We start from the raw sequence: 16,589 nt of genomic DNA, 5'->3' as shown, positions 1-16,589 counted from the left end.
AAGCTCCAGCTCATGCTCTAGGACCATTCAGGACTGCATGCTACAACTGAGTGCATGAAAAAAACTTTTCGTGATTCATTTTTTATTAGTCTCCCACCAGTTTTCAATGGAACCCCCTTAAAAACACCATCCTGAACAGCCTGAGATGCAATCTGGTAATGAGGGCCTGGTGTCGCCATCATTGCTAAGAAAACATCCGCCTGCCATTTAACTTTTTTTTATCCCTTCTGAGAGGCGAATTTCTCTGTTTTGTAATGCCTCAGACAAGTCTTTAAGCTCTTCTAGAGCATCCAACATTAGTCCCAAATTAAAATAATAATTATAATAATTAAGAGGATAATTTAGCTGCAAGCCCATCATACATGCACCTTTCAGCCGAGGTCCTGGATGTATCTTTACCAGCACTAATAAAGTGCTGGTGTAAAGCACCATACATATTCCAGACAGCCTCAACTGTCCTGTAGGAAGAGGCAACCCATCTCACATTTAACACACTATTTTTCTCAACTGTGTCTCAAATTCTTTGGGGACTGACTATAAAGACAGTATAGCTTATCCAGGAAACTGGTGAAGTGGTTGGTTTCCACACAGCTCCTTGTGGCATCCCCAACTGACGGCTCTAGCCTGTGATTAAGGCAGTGCCAGCCAACCACTGCTGGATATCTGGCCTTTAGCTTTGCATACACCCCTGCCTTTCTACCCAGCATCACCGATGCCCCCTCTGAGCAGAAGCCAAGAAAGCAATGCTTCAGAAACTCATCATCTAACCCATTGTCCATTTGACACTTGAGCAATGCATCAGTGGTGCCATCTGCAGTAATCTGTTCTAACTCAATAACCTCTAAGAAAAAAGTGAGTGGGTCTGAATTTTGGATTGACGCACGAACATATACAACTAAACAAGATTTTTTGCTAAGTGTCGTGCTTTCATCTATCAGGATAGATACTTAGGGCCTTGTATTCCTGATGTTGGTCATCAGGGCATGTTTAATTTCTTTTGAGATGAAATTAACAATCTCTGTGCATGTGACATTAGTGTGCAAAACTCTCTCCATATTAAGACCATTCATGCGCTGTAGGTCGATGAGCGAAGGGTGATCTGATATGGGCGATTTCTTTTGGCAATGTGATATGCTGTCCTAAACAACTTCTCAGTGGTGCACAGCTGTTCTTGTTGTGGTTTTAGGAAGCTGTGCTGAAGCGTTGAAGTCGCTTGATGTCACCCATAGGAATAAAGTGGAGCGCGGCGCGACCATAGGGCGTGTCAGAAGTGTTCACGGATGAGTGGATCTGCACCTTGAGAGCACTGTTTATGGGCTTGCATTTCCTTTCTCGCTCTAGTCACGTGCGTGCACACCCTTCCGGGAGAAGAGTCCGTACGGCCCATACAAGGACCTTCCGCTCTGTCGACGTCAAGCCGACGCATACTCGAAAAAAACTCTCCGAAACTTGTGAGAAACCGGAAGGAGTATTTTTGACACAGAAATACTCCATCAAACGTCCAACATTAGTTTTTGAAACTTTGTCTATGTTTAGGATGGGAATCCAAGTCTTTAACAGTGTAAAAAGCTCAGTATGCATGAAACAGCATTTCAACCCCCCCTTTAAATATAGGCTAGGTTACACAAATATAACATTTAGGTTACAGCTGCATCTGTCTCTGAGAAAATAAAATAAAAAAATGAGTGATTTGATGTTTTTGATGTTATTAAACTCTGAAACCAGAACAAATACAGTAACTTACAGCAGCGGCCATTTGCACCAAGCGTTAATAGCAAATAGATTATATTTACACTCAGTGAAAATGGCATATTTTCTTAAGGATAATTGCTATTAACACCAAGTGCAAATAGCAATAGATGCTATTCACACCAAGTGCAAATAGCAAAAGATGCTATTCAGACCAAGTGCAAATAGCAATAGATGCTATTAACACCAAGTGCAAATAGCAATAGATGCTATTAACACCAAGTGCAAATAGCGAAAGATGCTATTTACTAAGTGAAATAGCATACTAAGTTGATATATTCTATTTACACTATATAAAAGTACCAGTTCTTTGCAATATGTGTAGTAATTACTTGTAATTTATACTTTATTTTGACAGATACTATTTGCACCTCAGTATTTTTGTACATTACCAGGATGCAATAATAACAGTTTAAAGATTATATTTATTACAATTATTAAGCTGCCTTAATGGAACAATAAACACTCCCCCTACACTTACCCCTAACCCTACCCAATAAATGCTTTTATTATCATTAAACATTTCGTTAAGCACTTTATATCCATATTTAGAAGATTTTCTTTATTTTTCATTTAAAGTAAAGGCATTTCTGGTGAGATTTATGATGAGAAAAGAGATAAGAACAAACTCTGCAAAAGGTGGATTCAAACCCAGTCAATTGCGTCAGAATCAAAATTCATTAGGCGTACACTTTACTGATTGCGCCATTGATGAAAGTGAATTAAGTGTGCTTTTTAAAGTGTTGTTTGGCCCAACGAGGCATTGTTAGGCAGAGCCAGGTGTGAATAGCACTTGCCAACAAGGCACCCTATTTGCACTTGATGTGAATAGACACTCCTAGCCTGGATGCCAGCCGAACCCACAACATTTGAGCTTGGGCAGTTTGGTCTGGACTTAATCCTTAGAGACTTATATCCATTTTTTTACAACACCGGCAAATATGGTTTATTCCATCGTGCGTGCAGACATGGTTGTCAAGTTTTTACAACCAAACCCGCCAACTAATACCCCTAAACAATAGCTTCTCGGGGGGTTCTCCGGAAAAAATGCCATTTGGGGGGTAAAATGTGTGTTATTTTGGCAAGGTTGCCTGCTAAAATTTGCATTCCTGGGTCTTTCACATAATTGAGGTTGCTTCAGCTTCACTTCCACCCCGTGGACTTGGAAAACAACCTGTGGGAAAATCACAGACTTAGCTTTGACAACTAACATTATGCGTCACCCCGTTGCTCTGATTGGTTGTAGGTCTAATTGAGGTCTTTCCTGGTTCGGTTGAAACCACATAGTGTCAGTGACATCACCCATAGGATTGTGAAGTGCAGTTTTGAAGAGCAAAATAGAGACGAGCTGGCCATTGCCATCTTGGCAACACATCATCACGCCCGGATAACAGAAAATGGGCAAAGAGGCGGGACGTGGGCAGAGCTGAGGTGATGCGATGACTAACAGACAGTGGATAAAGGAAGTTTGATTTTAATTATTGCCCTTATATTCTGTGGAGAAACTGAGATGGAATAAGATGGATGATTCAGTTTAAGGTAATACATTAAATAGTATACATCTTAAATATGTATATTAAATATTTAAAAGTTATTTTCAATGCGAAATGAATACTTTAATTTCCTCATGATTCAAAATATCATAAATGCTCTGTAGTTGGTTTTATTATTGGTTTTATTATTGCAATAAGTTCACACAGGCTTACATTTACAATCCAGAAACTTTTGAAAAAGAAAGAAAGACAAAAAATCTCAGTGGTAATGATAAATTTGAGAATCTGTGCGTTATCCTTTGAAAGAATAAATCATCTTCCATATTAAATGGGTTTGTTTTATATTTAGCTTGAGAACGGGACTTTTATTTTGGTGTTGCGACGATGATGTCACAAGACTGCGCCGCGTTCCTGCATCTGTGGTTTGGCTGAAGAAAGGTTTGTGCTTTTATTCATTTAAAGTGTATAAATCAATACAACCCATGTATACAATTTTATAAGCCCTTATGTGAATGAGGATCGTTTTTATGCATCCATTCCGTTTATTGTGAAGCAGTACATCTTCATCATAAACTCGCTGTTTGGCCACTGGCAAGTAATGCTAGAGACACGGAGCTTTTCGAAACCATTTCGGATTCAATTGAAGCAACTGCTTTTCAAAACGATTCAGTTTCTACGCGTTTGAATCGCAGAGCGTTCACCTGTGTGAATGAACAACAACACAAACGTGTAATGGCAACTTTACAACTCAGCTTCTATGTTTTCATTATAGTGTTATCTATTAATATTAAATATAAATTGCATAAATGCCTTAATATTAATTGTCTGTGTAATCCAATTTACTTGTAGTGCTAGTTTGATTATTTATTTATGTAATTGTTTTCGCTAATCAGGTCAAAGCCATTATTAACTCTTACTCTGACCGACTATCTTAACAGTGACTTACGGAACTAGAGCTGAGATTTAGTTTGGATGTATATTACTTTCTGTTGATTATTCTCATCTAACATTATGTCAAACACTCAGGAGAACCCCCTGAAGCAGCTGATCTACACGACACTATTATAAAAATGGCGTTTATTAAAGATGAGAGTGAAGACATGAAGACTGAAGAAACATTCAGAGTGATGTATGAAGAGACTGAGGAACAAACAAAGATGGAAATTATTAAAGATGAGAGTGAAGACCTGAAGATTGAAGAAGTATTCAGTCTGAAACAAGAAGATACTGAGGAACAAACAAAGATGACGATTATTAAAGTAGAGAGTGAAGACATGAAGACTGAAGAAACATTCAGAGTGATGTATGAAGGGACTGAGGAGCAAACAAATATGGAAATTATTAAAGAGGAGTGTGAAGACACGAAGATTGAAGAAACATTCAGTGTGAAAGAAGATACTGAGACACAAACAGGTTGGTTTTATTCTCAAAGTCTTTCTTCGGTCATCTTTCTTTCTATCTACCTTAATGTATCTTGTGGCAAAATGAATGAAATGTCACCGATTAACCTTTTCAGTGATGGTAACAGACAAAGTAATACTGCATTTCATGCAGGTTTTTGAGCCCGTAATTTGTAGCTCTGTAGCGTTCAAAGCAAAGTCACACTGCCTGAAATTGTGGTATTAAGATGTTAAACAAAGCATCTCGGACAATACAGTGCTTATGCTCATTTACAATCGTGTCTTATCACCAAATGTGCTTACTCCTAGCTTATTTGAGAGAAACAGTGGAGAAAAAAATGGTGCATAAGGCAAAAGCATCTGTTATACCTTTAATTTTACATTATTTATATATTTGGAAATGTATTTGGCATTCATTTTTTCTTGCACTCAATGGGCTTAAATAGCTAACACTAGAAAAGCTGCCGATAATGCATAACATTTGCTGGAAAATAACATTAGAGCAATACCTTATTTTAAAAACGATTTGGTTTGTATGATTTTCATAAACACTGCATCCTTTGGGGTTGCCATTGTGTTTTCGGGGGCTATGTGACGTCAGAGCTCGTTACTGGGAGTACATCAATCTAGTACGAGTTCAGGAGTGGGAAGTCACAGATTTGACTGCCGTTCTATGGCACTTTCACAGGTTGAAGGTTGGAAAAAATGCGGGTTACGGGTTGCCTGGATTGGGTCATAACATGCCCACCTTGTGTTATAGATCAAGGTCATTATAAAGGATTTTAAACGACAAAACACATTAATTTACGCGTATTTGAAAATCAGAAAATCAGATAGTTGATGGCATGGTTAGCAAGTTTCTGAATATTTTGAATCAAAGAAGAAATAAGAAATAAACGTGATGCATCTGTCATACAGCACTAGTGTGTCTGCGGTGTGTCACCATGGAAATAATAAGTGGAAACGTTCTAAAATAATGCAGCGTTCCAGGCAACTCGTAAACCCGTGTTTTTCCAACCTTCAACCCGTGAAAGTGCACTGGAACGCTGTTAAATCTGTGACTTCCCACCTGTGATCTTGTACTAGATCGACCTACTCCCAGTTACGAGCTCTGACGTCACATAGGATGATGTGTTTTTGAAGTCATACATTAAAAACGAAATTGTTTATTAAAATAAGGTATTGCTCTAATGTTATCTATCCGCAAATGTTATCAAAAAAAAACTAAACAATTATTTGTAAAATGAGTGTGTACTTCTGAATTAACCCTTGGGCCATGGGGGTGTTTTAACATGTCCTGACATTTGTGCTTATTTCTGTTACTTATAATATTTTCATGGCTAAAGTCTGAGTACGCTGTATTCAGCACAAACTCTGCTGAATAATAATACAGAATAATAAAACTGCTCTACAATAATATGTGAGCAGCAGTCTATGATGGATAATGAGGACCATCATGTTTTTACACATTTGATGAAATTGTTTTGCTTTGGGCATGTGTCAGCTTTTTCATTGTGGATAAGGTTAGGACCCAATATGCACACTTTTCTGTCGGAACATGCTTTCAATGCAGCAATAACTGCAGTGACTTTCAGTCAATGAGAAGTAAACTGTTAAAGCTTGTTCAAACAACACTTTGGAATGACAGTTGTGCCATGTTCAACATATGAAGTTGGTTTAATAAAATATGGTTAGCAATATGGTTGTATGTGTGTCCATGTTATGTATTTGTGTTTTTGACCCTCTTGAAAACAAAATGGGCGACTCCTGGTATTTTCATAACATTTCTTGTGCAGTTTTATTAAAATGATTATTATTATTTCCAAGACATAGCTATTGTATTTTGTTTGTCTTTAAAAATAAAAAGGAAAAAAAGGTGCATTAACCTGATGACTAAAAGAAGCCTGCTTATTTTTATGCTTAATTTTTTTCAGTATGTTCAAGTTCATGGCAGAAAACCACAAAGAACATGACACTGGTATGGTAATTTCTCTTACATCACCTTGTAAACATTTTCAAGTTTGTTACTTCAAAACTGTGCTGGCTAAGCATGTTACACTATTTTGTGTTTGTTATCTTAGTAGTTTTGTTGTTCACTTTTTTTGTAGCCAGATGTTGAATTTTCCAGTTTTGAAGACTCTAGCTGTGATGAAGATTATTCTCATTCTGATAAAAACACAGAAGAATCCTCTGATGATGACTTAATCCCAGATTCTCGACAAAATAGCAATTGTGACAAGTCCACACAAGCTTTTTCAGAGTCTTCTATGAGGGCAAAGAGTGTGCTTTCACAATCCGGTCCTGCTCAACACCTCACAAATGAGATGCTTCAGAGATTTAAGAAAACGCCAGCAGTGTCTTCTTATGAATGGTCAGAGACTGACAATGCAAGAAACCCCAAAAACACTTTCTCCACCCACAAAAACTACTGTTATGTCTGCAAGAAACCTCAGGCTAAAATTTCCCGTCACTTTAAAAATCATCAAGACAGTGAGACCGAAATTGCTACTGCATTCTCACTCCCTAAACACTCCCAGGAGAGAAGAAGGTTACTTGAGAAATTACGAAACAGAGGTAACTATGAACATAATCAAGAGGTTATGGAAAGTAAAAGTGGACAACTGAAAGTTAGAAGACGGCCAGGAAGATCAGAAATTGAACTGAGTGCCAAAACACACGTGCACTGTGTATACTGTAAAGGCCTGTATGTTCGCAAGGAGCTGTGGCGCCATACCCAGAGATGCCCTTCGAATATGCTTTCAAAGTCTGAACCACCTGGTAAGGGCAACGTCTTAATTTTGGCTGATATTGCAGAGTCAACATTCTCCCAGGCATTATCTCCGGAGATGTGGAAGATTTTGGGAAATATGAAGGATGATGACATTTCATCGGTAGTTCGAAATGATTTTATCATACTGCAGTTGAGTCAGTGTCTTTACAACAAGCATGGAAATGATCCAACAAAATACGAATACATCAGACAGAAGGTTCGGGAAATGGGCAGACTCTTGCTAAGCTTGAGAAAAAACAACTCCATATTTAGTTTCGAAGATGCTGTGAAACCGAACAACTTTAACAAAGTAGTTGAGGCCGTGAAAGATGTAGCTGGTTACAATGAAGAGAGCCACTCGTATAAGACACCAAGCCTTGTGCAGAAGTTAGGACGTTCACTCGACAAGATCGGTGACATCATTCTCTGCAGGGCCATCTCAATAGAGGATGATGGTATGACGAAAGCAGCAGAGCGATTCAAACGACTGTGCTCAAACGAATGGGCAGAACATGTTACCGAGGGCAAATCAAAGTCCAACAAACCATTAACTATACCATTCGCACATGATGTGCAGCTTCTCCACCAGAACCTAGAGAGATATTCAGCAGATGCTTTTGAAAGCCTAAAATATCAAGAGTCTTCACAAACATATGCAAATCTTGCCAAAGTGACACTTGTACAAGTAATTATCTGTAATAGACGTCGCGCAGGAGACGTTTCAAAAATTACGCTTGAGTGTTTCAGGAAAATTGTCCAGCCTGGGCTCAATGATGATTCAACCGTCTGTCTCTCCCCATTTGAGCAAGAAATGTCCAAGCATTTCAGCAGAGTGGAAATAATGGACAAGAAAGGGAGAAAAGTGGCAGTTTTGTTAAACCCTCAACTTGTCAGAGCAATACAGCTTCTTGTGGACAAGAGAGATGCATGTGAAGTAGAACGGGACAACCCCTTCCTATTTGGAAGATCAAATTGCTTAACCATCAGCTTCTACAAGGGACAGGACTGCATCAAGCTTTTTGTAAATCGGCGTGACACACGGTACCCAGAATATCTCCGGTCTCCAAAGCTACGTAAGCAGGTGGCAACAATGTCCCAGATACTTCATCTTAAGGATAATGAGCTTGCTCAACTAGCCAACTTTTTGGGCCATGACATTCAGGTCAATAGAGACTATTATCGGCTGTCAGATGCATCTATAGAAATTGCAAAAATTTCAAAGCTGGTCTTGGCAATGGAGAAAGGAACTCTTGCAAATTTCGAAGGAAAGTCCCTTGATGACATTGAGATAAAAGGTATATGTATGTGTTTATACAATAATAAAATTCAAAATGACATGTGGAGAGAACCTGGAACTCATTTGGCAATTTTTAAAATGTTACTTTGATAATGGAAGTTTAGTTATTATACATGTGTACTAATGTGTGTGTGTGGGGGGGTGTTTGTCAAATGCTTTTCTATAGATGAAGTTGATCTAGAATTAGACGACGAAGACATAAGCGATGATGGTGATGAGGAGTCCGAGCCTGGCCCTGCAGTATTGGGTATGTAATGAATTTAAAGTTGCCCTAGAATGATTTGAAACAGTATGTTAAATTGTCCTCGGATATCTACATAGAGGGTATGTGGCTTATTTAAGGGCAAAAAATGTCCAGATATAGTTTTACAGGTCCATTTACAACCCTATAAATTGTCTCTAGGATGTAATGCTCTGTTTTTGCCTTATTTGGAAGAGTTATTAATATTAAAATTAGAGCTCTGCTCTCATTGGCTTATTTCAGCAGCTCACAGCAGTTCAGCGAAGCGGCTCGTGAGTCCTGACAGAACACAGACCGACTGAATGATACTTTTAGCAAAACATCTCAAATGGAGATTGATAAAATGCAGCTTACTTGTTTATTGGTGTTTTCAGATCATCCACGCGCGAGAAACAGCTCGTGTTCGTGTGGTTCCCAGATTTCAGTAATTAAATCCCCCAAACAGAGCTTTTCTGTGAAAAAAAAAAACATATACTTTCCGGTGTTTTACCTAAACATGTCCAATCTGGCAACCATATGCACGCGAGCTCTCTCTCTCGTGCGTGGATGATCTGAATACACCAATAAACAAGTAGGCTGCATTTCAGCAGTCTCCAGTGACTATCGTTTTAACTTAAATGGTGGAAAAGGTGACGTTTGCTAAAAGGATTGAGTGACGGTTGTATTTTGTAATACAAAATAATATTACCCTTTGTCATTAGACACACTATTTAGTTTTGTATTGTACTTGGAGTTTCCTATTGTTACTGTACTAGCATCTTGTGTCATCTAGACAATGCGGTCTCTAAGAAACTTTCAATTTAATCAGAAATTGTTTAAACAGCTAGTCAATAAGTGGATAAATCACTACTGCTTACAGGAATGTTGCCCCTTAAGACGCTGAGCGAAGCTTGCTCGAAATGAGCCGAACAAACGAACGTTTTGTTGTGGTATCCGATTATAATAAACCTCAACCATGACTGTTGACTTTGACAACAGTCCCCTACAAAGCCTAAATATGACATGTCATGAGAGCCGTTTTTGCTATCCTCAAGTGTCGTTTAATGATTCGGGTGCGTCATTTCCGCTTGACAATGAACATGTTTGGACAGATGCAAATGTTGGGGCCGTGCATTTAAATGAACACATATGTTCTTAGAGGACAAAAATGTCCATGTCGAAAAACTCACATCTTCGGAGCACAGACTTCAGTTTGGTCTCATTTTAAAGAAAACCCGTGGCAGAATATTGTTGAATTCCAAAAAGTTTAAAAAGTGAAACCAAAAAAAAAGTTTATATATATATATATATATATATATATATATATATATATATAATATATATATATATATATATATATATATATAAAAAAAACTAGAAAATCAAAGCCATACATCTAAAAAAGCTGTGTTTCAAATTTGAGGTTCATATCTCAAAATTAGCTCTCAGCATGATTTTGTTTGGGCGCAGTGCCAACCTTTCCCCATTAGAGATGCCAGCAAAACTCTACTGGTGCACAGCGGCTGGATTTGTGATTTGCAGTTGAGTTTTTCTCTCTCAAATATTACATGCACACTTACACACAATTTTTTTATTACAAACATACACGCCACACTCTGACATCCATACCAACACACCCACATAGTTATAACTGCATAATTTATCAAATTAGCTTTATAATATGTATAAACAAAAAACAAGAATAAAGTAAGTATTTGCTTTATACGCCAAACCTGAAAAAATGGCACCATTTAGGAAATAAATTGTAAAAATTAAATTTTGAAGCCTTCGCTACAGAATAAAAGCCTATTAAAGGGGTACTTCAGCGCTCGGAAGATGAATCTTTATTTAAACTGGGCCATCAATGTAGTAGAAATGTGAAATTATTTTTGAATTTGGTGTCTTCTAGACTGAGAAAACACAGAAAATGTATTTTTGTCTAATGGGGATAAAAGACTACAATTCCCAGAATGCTTCGCTGCCCTATGAGGCCATTCCTAAAGCCACCAACTTGATTACTGTGACTGAGTTAGAGAAGACACTACAATTAAAAACTGAACGTGTCTGTTCAATATAATGAGTGAGTCACCGCGCGAGTATCACAGCACTGAGCACTAACTGCAGGAGTGAGATAAATGAGCTGATGAGCTCTTGTGATGAGAGCTGAGGTAATCGGGACTACACTCGCAGCATACATTCACAACGCAAGTTCAGTCTGGCGTGTTTCAGTTCATGTCTTCGCAAGCTTAACTTTCATAGAAATTAATTTGAGAAGTTAAAAGACTTATATTTCTCACCATTAGGGGTGTAAGAAAATATCGATACACGTGAATATCGCGATATTATGTTTGGCGATACTGTGTCGATTCTCAAAAAAGCTGTATCGATATTTATTTATTTACATCCAAGATTTGTGGCTTTGTGTTCGGTTTAAACCAGACTGTATAACACTCAACCGCTAGAGGGCAGTGTTATCTCAGAACGTATAACTGACGCGGAGCCGGAGAAGCAAGGTAAAAGCATAGACAGTAAAAGATGGAAAGAGCTATCCCATTGACTTCTACGGTGTTAAGTGATGTCAGTAAAGGAGCACTCACTTCCTGATGGCTGAGCGAACTGCGCAGGCTCACGCCCGTTTCACACATACTCCGTCTGCAGTGCGTGTGCGGTGCGTGTTGCGTTGCGTATGCGTTGCAGGAGCCCCACACCCTGTAGTCCTTTCACATATGCTGCGTTTGCAGTCCGCAACTGATCCGCTTTTACATACCACAAACACAGCATTTATTAATGATTTTTTATTTAAAATCCAGAAGTTGTTACTGATCTTGGCTCATCAGAATTGCAATTCTCTTTGTTTAATCTTTCTGAGTAGACAGGTTAACGTAGGCTACAAGCCTACATTTAAACAACATTTTTTTCCAATTCATTAATTCATATTTATATATTAATATACTTTAGATTTAGCTCACACAAAAGGCAAAACATTTAAACATTATAGCCTAAAATCATAAACATTTTAAATTAGAAACTTAGAATAGGCTATTCAAAAACAGCCGACTCTCGTCTTTTCTTTCGTTTTTACACCCTTTGAAAAGAAATCCTGCAGGTCAAAAATAACTTTGCATTTCACCTCCAAGAAAGTACGAGTGCTCTCCATTATGGCACATTTTTTACCTAAATGCCAGGTAAGGTGTCGTTTTGTTGCTTTACTTGAGAAAAAAAGCCATGTGTTGACTTTAAAACAAGAGTATATTTTAAATGATATGCATCCCTGTTGAAATTACTAGATTTTCGCGTCAGTACATGTTTATTTTAATGCGAACAATGTTCTATCACTTTAATGCAGCAACGCAACGCAGCGCAGCAAAAAATAGACTCGGTACGAAAACGATCCGTGCACTGCTGCAGACGCAACGCTCCTGGAACGGACTGACGGACAGCATCCGCGTGCAGTGTGAAAGCTGTCATCCGTTAACATGGGTACGGAAAAAAATACGCAACGCACACGCACTGCAGACGGAGTATGTGTGAAACGGGCGTCAGACTGAGCTTGACGACGTAGATGTGACGTGAGCCTCCTGTCTGACAGCTGTAGGTCTTCTAGTAGTTGTGGAAAGTGAAATCTGAATCCCGTTGTTTAAATATTTTCTCCCGTTGCTTTTGGCTCACTATGGGCTTCTCTCCATTCTTCTACCTTGACTTTATCAGACTTTATGTCTCCACGTCCCCCCGACTGTCTCATAGACAGTAAAAGATTGCCTGCGAGCGTCTCCTCAGGTCTATACGGTAATTTCTCAACTGTGCGACAGAGTCGCGTTGGTTATGACGCAGTAGTTAGCCTATTTTTACAAAAACAGCTTCTGCGGGGTGATAGTGTAAGATACAAGGTAACGGAGCCTTTTATGCATTGTCGTGTTTCTTTAGAAATAAACAGTGGACAAATGGAGTCTTTAAACGCCTCTGATGTAAAGTTATTCACTGTCAAAGTGACTCAAAAATGAATGGGAGTCAATGGGATGCTAACAGCAGGTGATGGCTTGGTTAGCAATGGCAGCCCCTAGGGGTGGAACGCTTTCCGAGCCCTAGCCCTAGAAAAGTGCGTGCATCACTAGTGTTTGCATTAGCAGACCCAGCTTTCAAGACGATAGCATTATTCCGCTCCTGAAGTATACAGAGCTGAAGTGTGGACTCATTTTGGCTTCAGCTAAAAAGAAGCCACCAAGGAAATCGACAAGAATCCTTTTGTTTGTAAAATAGGCCAAGTTAAAAACGAATACTCGGGAAACACATTGAAACTGAGCTCACTTAACATCCTGACGTCACCCGGGCTGCTGTGAAGCGTTTCGATGGAATGTACTGCACGTTTTCCTCCCAGTAACAAAATAAACACACACCAAAACTGGCAGCAGAATGAAAGATCATAGCGATGTGGATATGGATGCACCAGCTCTGCAGTTCAGTACTTGCAATAGCACTTTATACAATAGACTGCTTTATAGAAAATAGCTTAACTGTATTAAATATAAAACAAACAGTCATTCAGTCATAAAATGGACTGCACTTTCTGTTGTTAAATAGCCACTGCTATACTGTGAACCTTTAAAACATATACACATAAAGAATCCTGCAGTCACTTTACATTTACCTTTACTTAGATTGCACAAAATATTGATTAGTGATATAAATTATACTGTATTAATTAAATAAAATACTTTGTCTCGTGTTTTAGGCTTATGGTTGTGTTCTCTATTCTTTTAAATGATAAAAAAGAAATATTGCAATATATTGCCTCTCTTACAGTATCGCAATATATTGCAATATATCGTATCATAACCCCTGTATCGTGATACGTATTGTATCGCCAGATTCTTGGCAATACACAGCCCTACTCACCATAGCTCCATTTAAATGTGTGCCTGTAGCTGCGAGCTGAGCTCTGAGTGTGATCTCCATCCCCCATGCGCGGGTTCAAAACATGCGGAAATGGCTCCCTCTGCTGGCTGTAGTCTTTAGCCTTTGGCCAAACATTCCTCCTATGATGCAAAAATCGTCAATTTGCATCATAGGAGGATCTTTTCCAGAAATAAAATGCATAAATCTCTTGTCTTAGGGGGATATGAGGGAGGAAAGCACATTTATTTGAATATACTCCAGGGTTTCTACTGGTACAAAGCCATATGCTAATCGCTGAAGTAACACTTTAACAAAGATTGCGTCATTTTATAGTTAAATGGCAACGTGATTAAAAATAGCAGTTTTAATGGGTTTCAATGTGGAAATTTTGTGTAGTGCAAAATAGTTTTTTTTTAAAGGAAATGGTGGTTAAATATTCAAATTCAAATAAAAATACACGCCTGTGGCAAATTTTATGCAGTTAGCATTACCACAGGCAAAGTTTTCAAAAAAACGAAACTGAAAAGGACAAAAATGACCATAAGAACGCACCAAAGTTAAGTATGGTTTTGATTTTTCTATTTGTAGAATCCACAAGTTCGTTCCAAGCAGAATCAGTATTTTAACATTTTAAATTGTCAAAAGTACCGGTCAAAATGCTGGAGGGTATAATCAAATTGTTTTGTTTTGTTTTTTTCATTACAGACAATTTTTTAAAGTATATTAAAATAGAAAATGCAGGCTTGATGATCATAAGAGACTTCTTAAATTATTAATGTTTATTAAAAATAAACATTAAAAATAGTAACTTTTTATAGTAATTCATTGTAAATGTGGTCCTTTTCATGTTATTTAGGACCAGAGACTAGTTTTCCCCTGTGTGATATTTTGGATGGTTCAAAACAGTTTGGATTGGCTGGGATACGTGTTAATTTTATTTATTTATTTTTAGGAAAAAGAAAAATGGATCATGCTGCAATGGAGAACTACAGAGGTATTTATTTGGGTACATACAAGTTATATACTTATAGTCATACACATACATGTATACCTATGTTTGTTTGTTTGTTTTGCAGTGAACAAATTGAAGAAAAGCGTGAAAAGGCAATGGAGCCCAAATGAAGTGAATGCTGTCATGAAACATTTCGAAGTCCATATTTCAAAGGGACGCCTCGCAACAATGGCAGAGTGTGTGCAGTGCAAGACTGCAGAGGACTCTGTTCTGAGTGAGAGAACGGCCCAAAATATAAGGGATTTTGTGAGGAACCGAGGTTTAATTTTGAAAAAGAAATGTTTTTTTTGAGATCCGTGTCGCCTTTCATTAAAGGGGACCTATTATGCCCCTTTTTACTATATGTAAATAAGTGAAAAAGGGATGTAACGATTCACTCAACTCACGATTTTACGATACGAGCTGGTCTTTTTCTTTATGAGGACGAGCCTGGAATGCATTTACTATGGCAGAAACGGCTCATATGTCTTGCCATGAAAACACTGATGCACCTTGCGATCTCCTTGTGAGCTGCGAGTGGGGATAAAAAATCCCCAAAAATCGGACAGTGGTTTGGCCTGTTATTTTTTTACATGCAGATAGAGGTAACTGGACTGGAGCATCTTGCTGTGGTGATTTATTATTAGTCTTCAGAAAGTCAAAATTCCGCCACACCTATGGTTTGACAGTGCGTGTGCACACAGGAAAACACACCACTTTTGTGTGTGTCCCTTTAAAGATGCAAATGAGCTGGTGCTCCCTGTCTCCTTTCAAGAAGAGGGGCAGAGCGTCAAGAGCTTGTGCTCCAGAAACTAAGCAGGGTTCAACCTTGTGTGTTCGAATTAGAGTCAGACAATGATGGACAGACTCAAGAAGTGACAGTTTATGAATGGTTAGTTGATGAATGTATATAGCTGATGTGGAGTTAACTATCTTCAAGTCATCGATTGACATACACCGTCATGATTATCTATAAATCGCTGTACAGGTGCTCTTGTGGAAACTGTTGTAAAATGCCTAAAGAGCCTGAGAATATATGCTGCATTAACATAGAACAGTTAGATATAGATGCAGAATAGTTTAGTTTAATTACGGTTATACATTAAGTTGTCATCTTGCTTTTATGACATGCTGTTGGATTTGTATTAATGCACATACTGTATTGCAATAAAGGTGAAGAGATGAATGTGACAGCTTGAGTAGACTCCCAAATGTGACCAATGAATGACCATTCTAGACTGGAGTCTGTTTAAACATGTATTCTCTTCAGAATTCATGAACATTTATAGGGCGGGACCAGAATATTTGTTCGGTGGGTTGGTATTAGATTTTCAATTTTGGGATTCGATTTTTTTAATCTCGCACACCTGGCACCCCCCTCGAAACGGTTCTCATTTGCACTTAAAGGGATAGTTCACTTTAAAATGAAAATTGTCATCCTTTACTCACGTTGTTTCAAACCTGTATGAATTTCTTTCTTCAGCTGAACACAAGGGAAGATATTTTGAAGAATGTCAGGAATCAGTTAACTGGAACCATTGACTTCCATAGTATTTTTTTTCCTACTATGGAAGTCAATTAGCCTGACAAGCCAGACCCACATCAAGATGTTTGGTCTGGGAACTCACCATTGACAGGGCTCAATCCGAGGGGCGGGATAAACAGTTGTCTTTCAAACTCCCTCTGCACGCAATAGGATAGCGCTACAACCAGAGCAACGGAGGTGAAACGGAGCTTGTTGATAGATTAAACATTTGCCGTATCCGGTCGGCAAAA

At 38.3% G+C, this 16,589-nt stretch overlaps 1 protein-coding gene across 1 annotated transcript; it reads left to right on the top strand.

Moving 5' to 3' along the window:
• Positions 1-3,263: 3,263 nt before the first annotated feature.
• Positions 3,264-16,004, top strand: LOC137049683 (uncharacterized). Its single transcript, XM_067428288.1, has 8 exons — positions 3,264-3,288; positions 3,592-3,680; positions 4,269-4,655; positions 6,577-6,620; positions 6,751-8,707; positions 8,876-8,956; positions 14,775-14,816; positions 14,899-16,004. The coding sequence occupies exons 3-8, from the start codon at positions 4,313-4,315 to the stop codon at positions 15,123-15,125; spliced, it is 2,694 nt and encodes an 897-aa protein (XP_067284389.1). The 5' UTR covers positions 3,264-3,288; positions 3,592-3,680; positions 4,269-4,312; the 3' UTR covers positions 15,126-16,004.
• Positions 16,005-16,589: the final 585 nt, after the last annotated feature.

The sequence above is a fragment of the Pseudorasbora parva genome, chromosome 20 (assembly GCF_024679245.1).
Source record: "Pseudorasbora parva isolate DD20220531a chromosome 20, ASM2467924v1, whole genome shotgun sequence".
NCBI classification, from domain to species: domain Eukaryota; kingdom Metazoa; phylum Chordata; class Actinopteri; order Cypriniformes; family Gobionidae; genus Pseudorasbora; species Pseudorasbora parva.
Note: the sequence above shows the minus strand (reverse complement) of the source record. Positions and strands in the feature narration are given on the sequence as shown.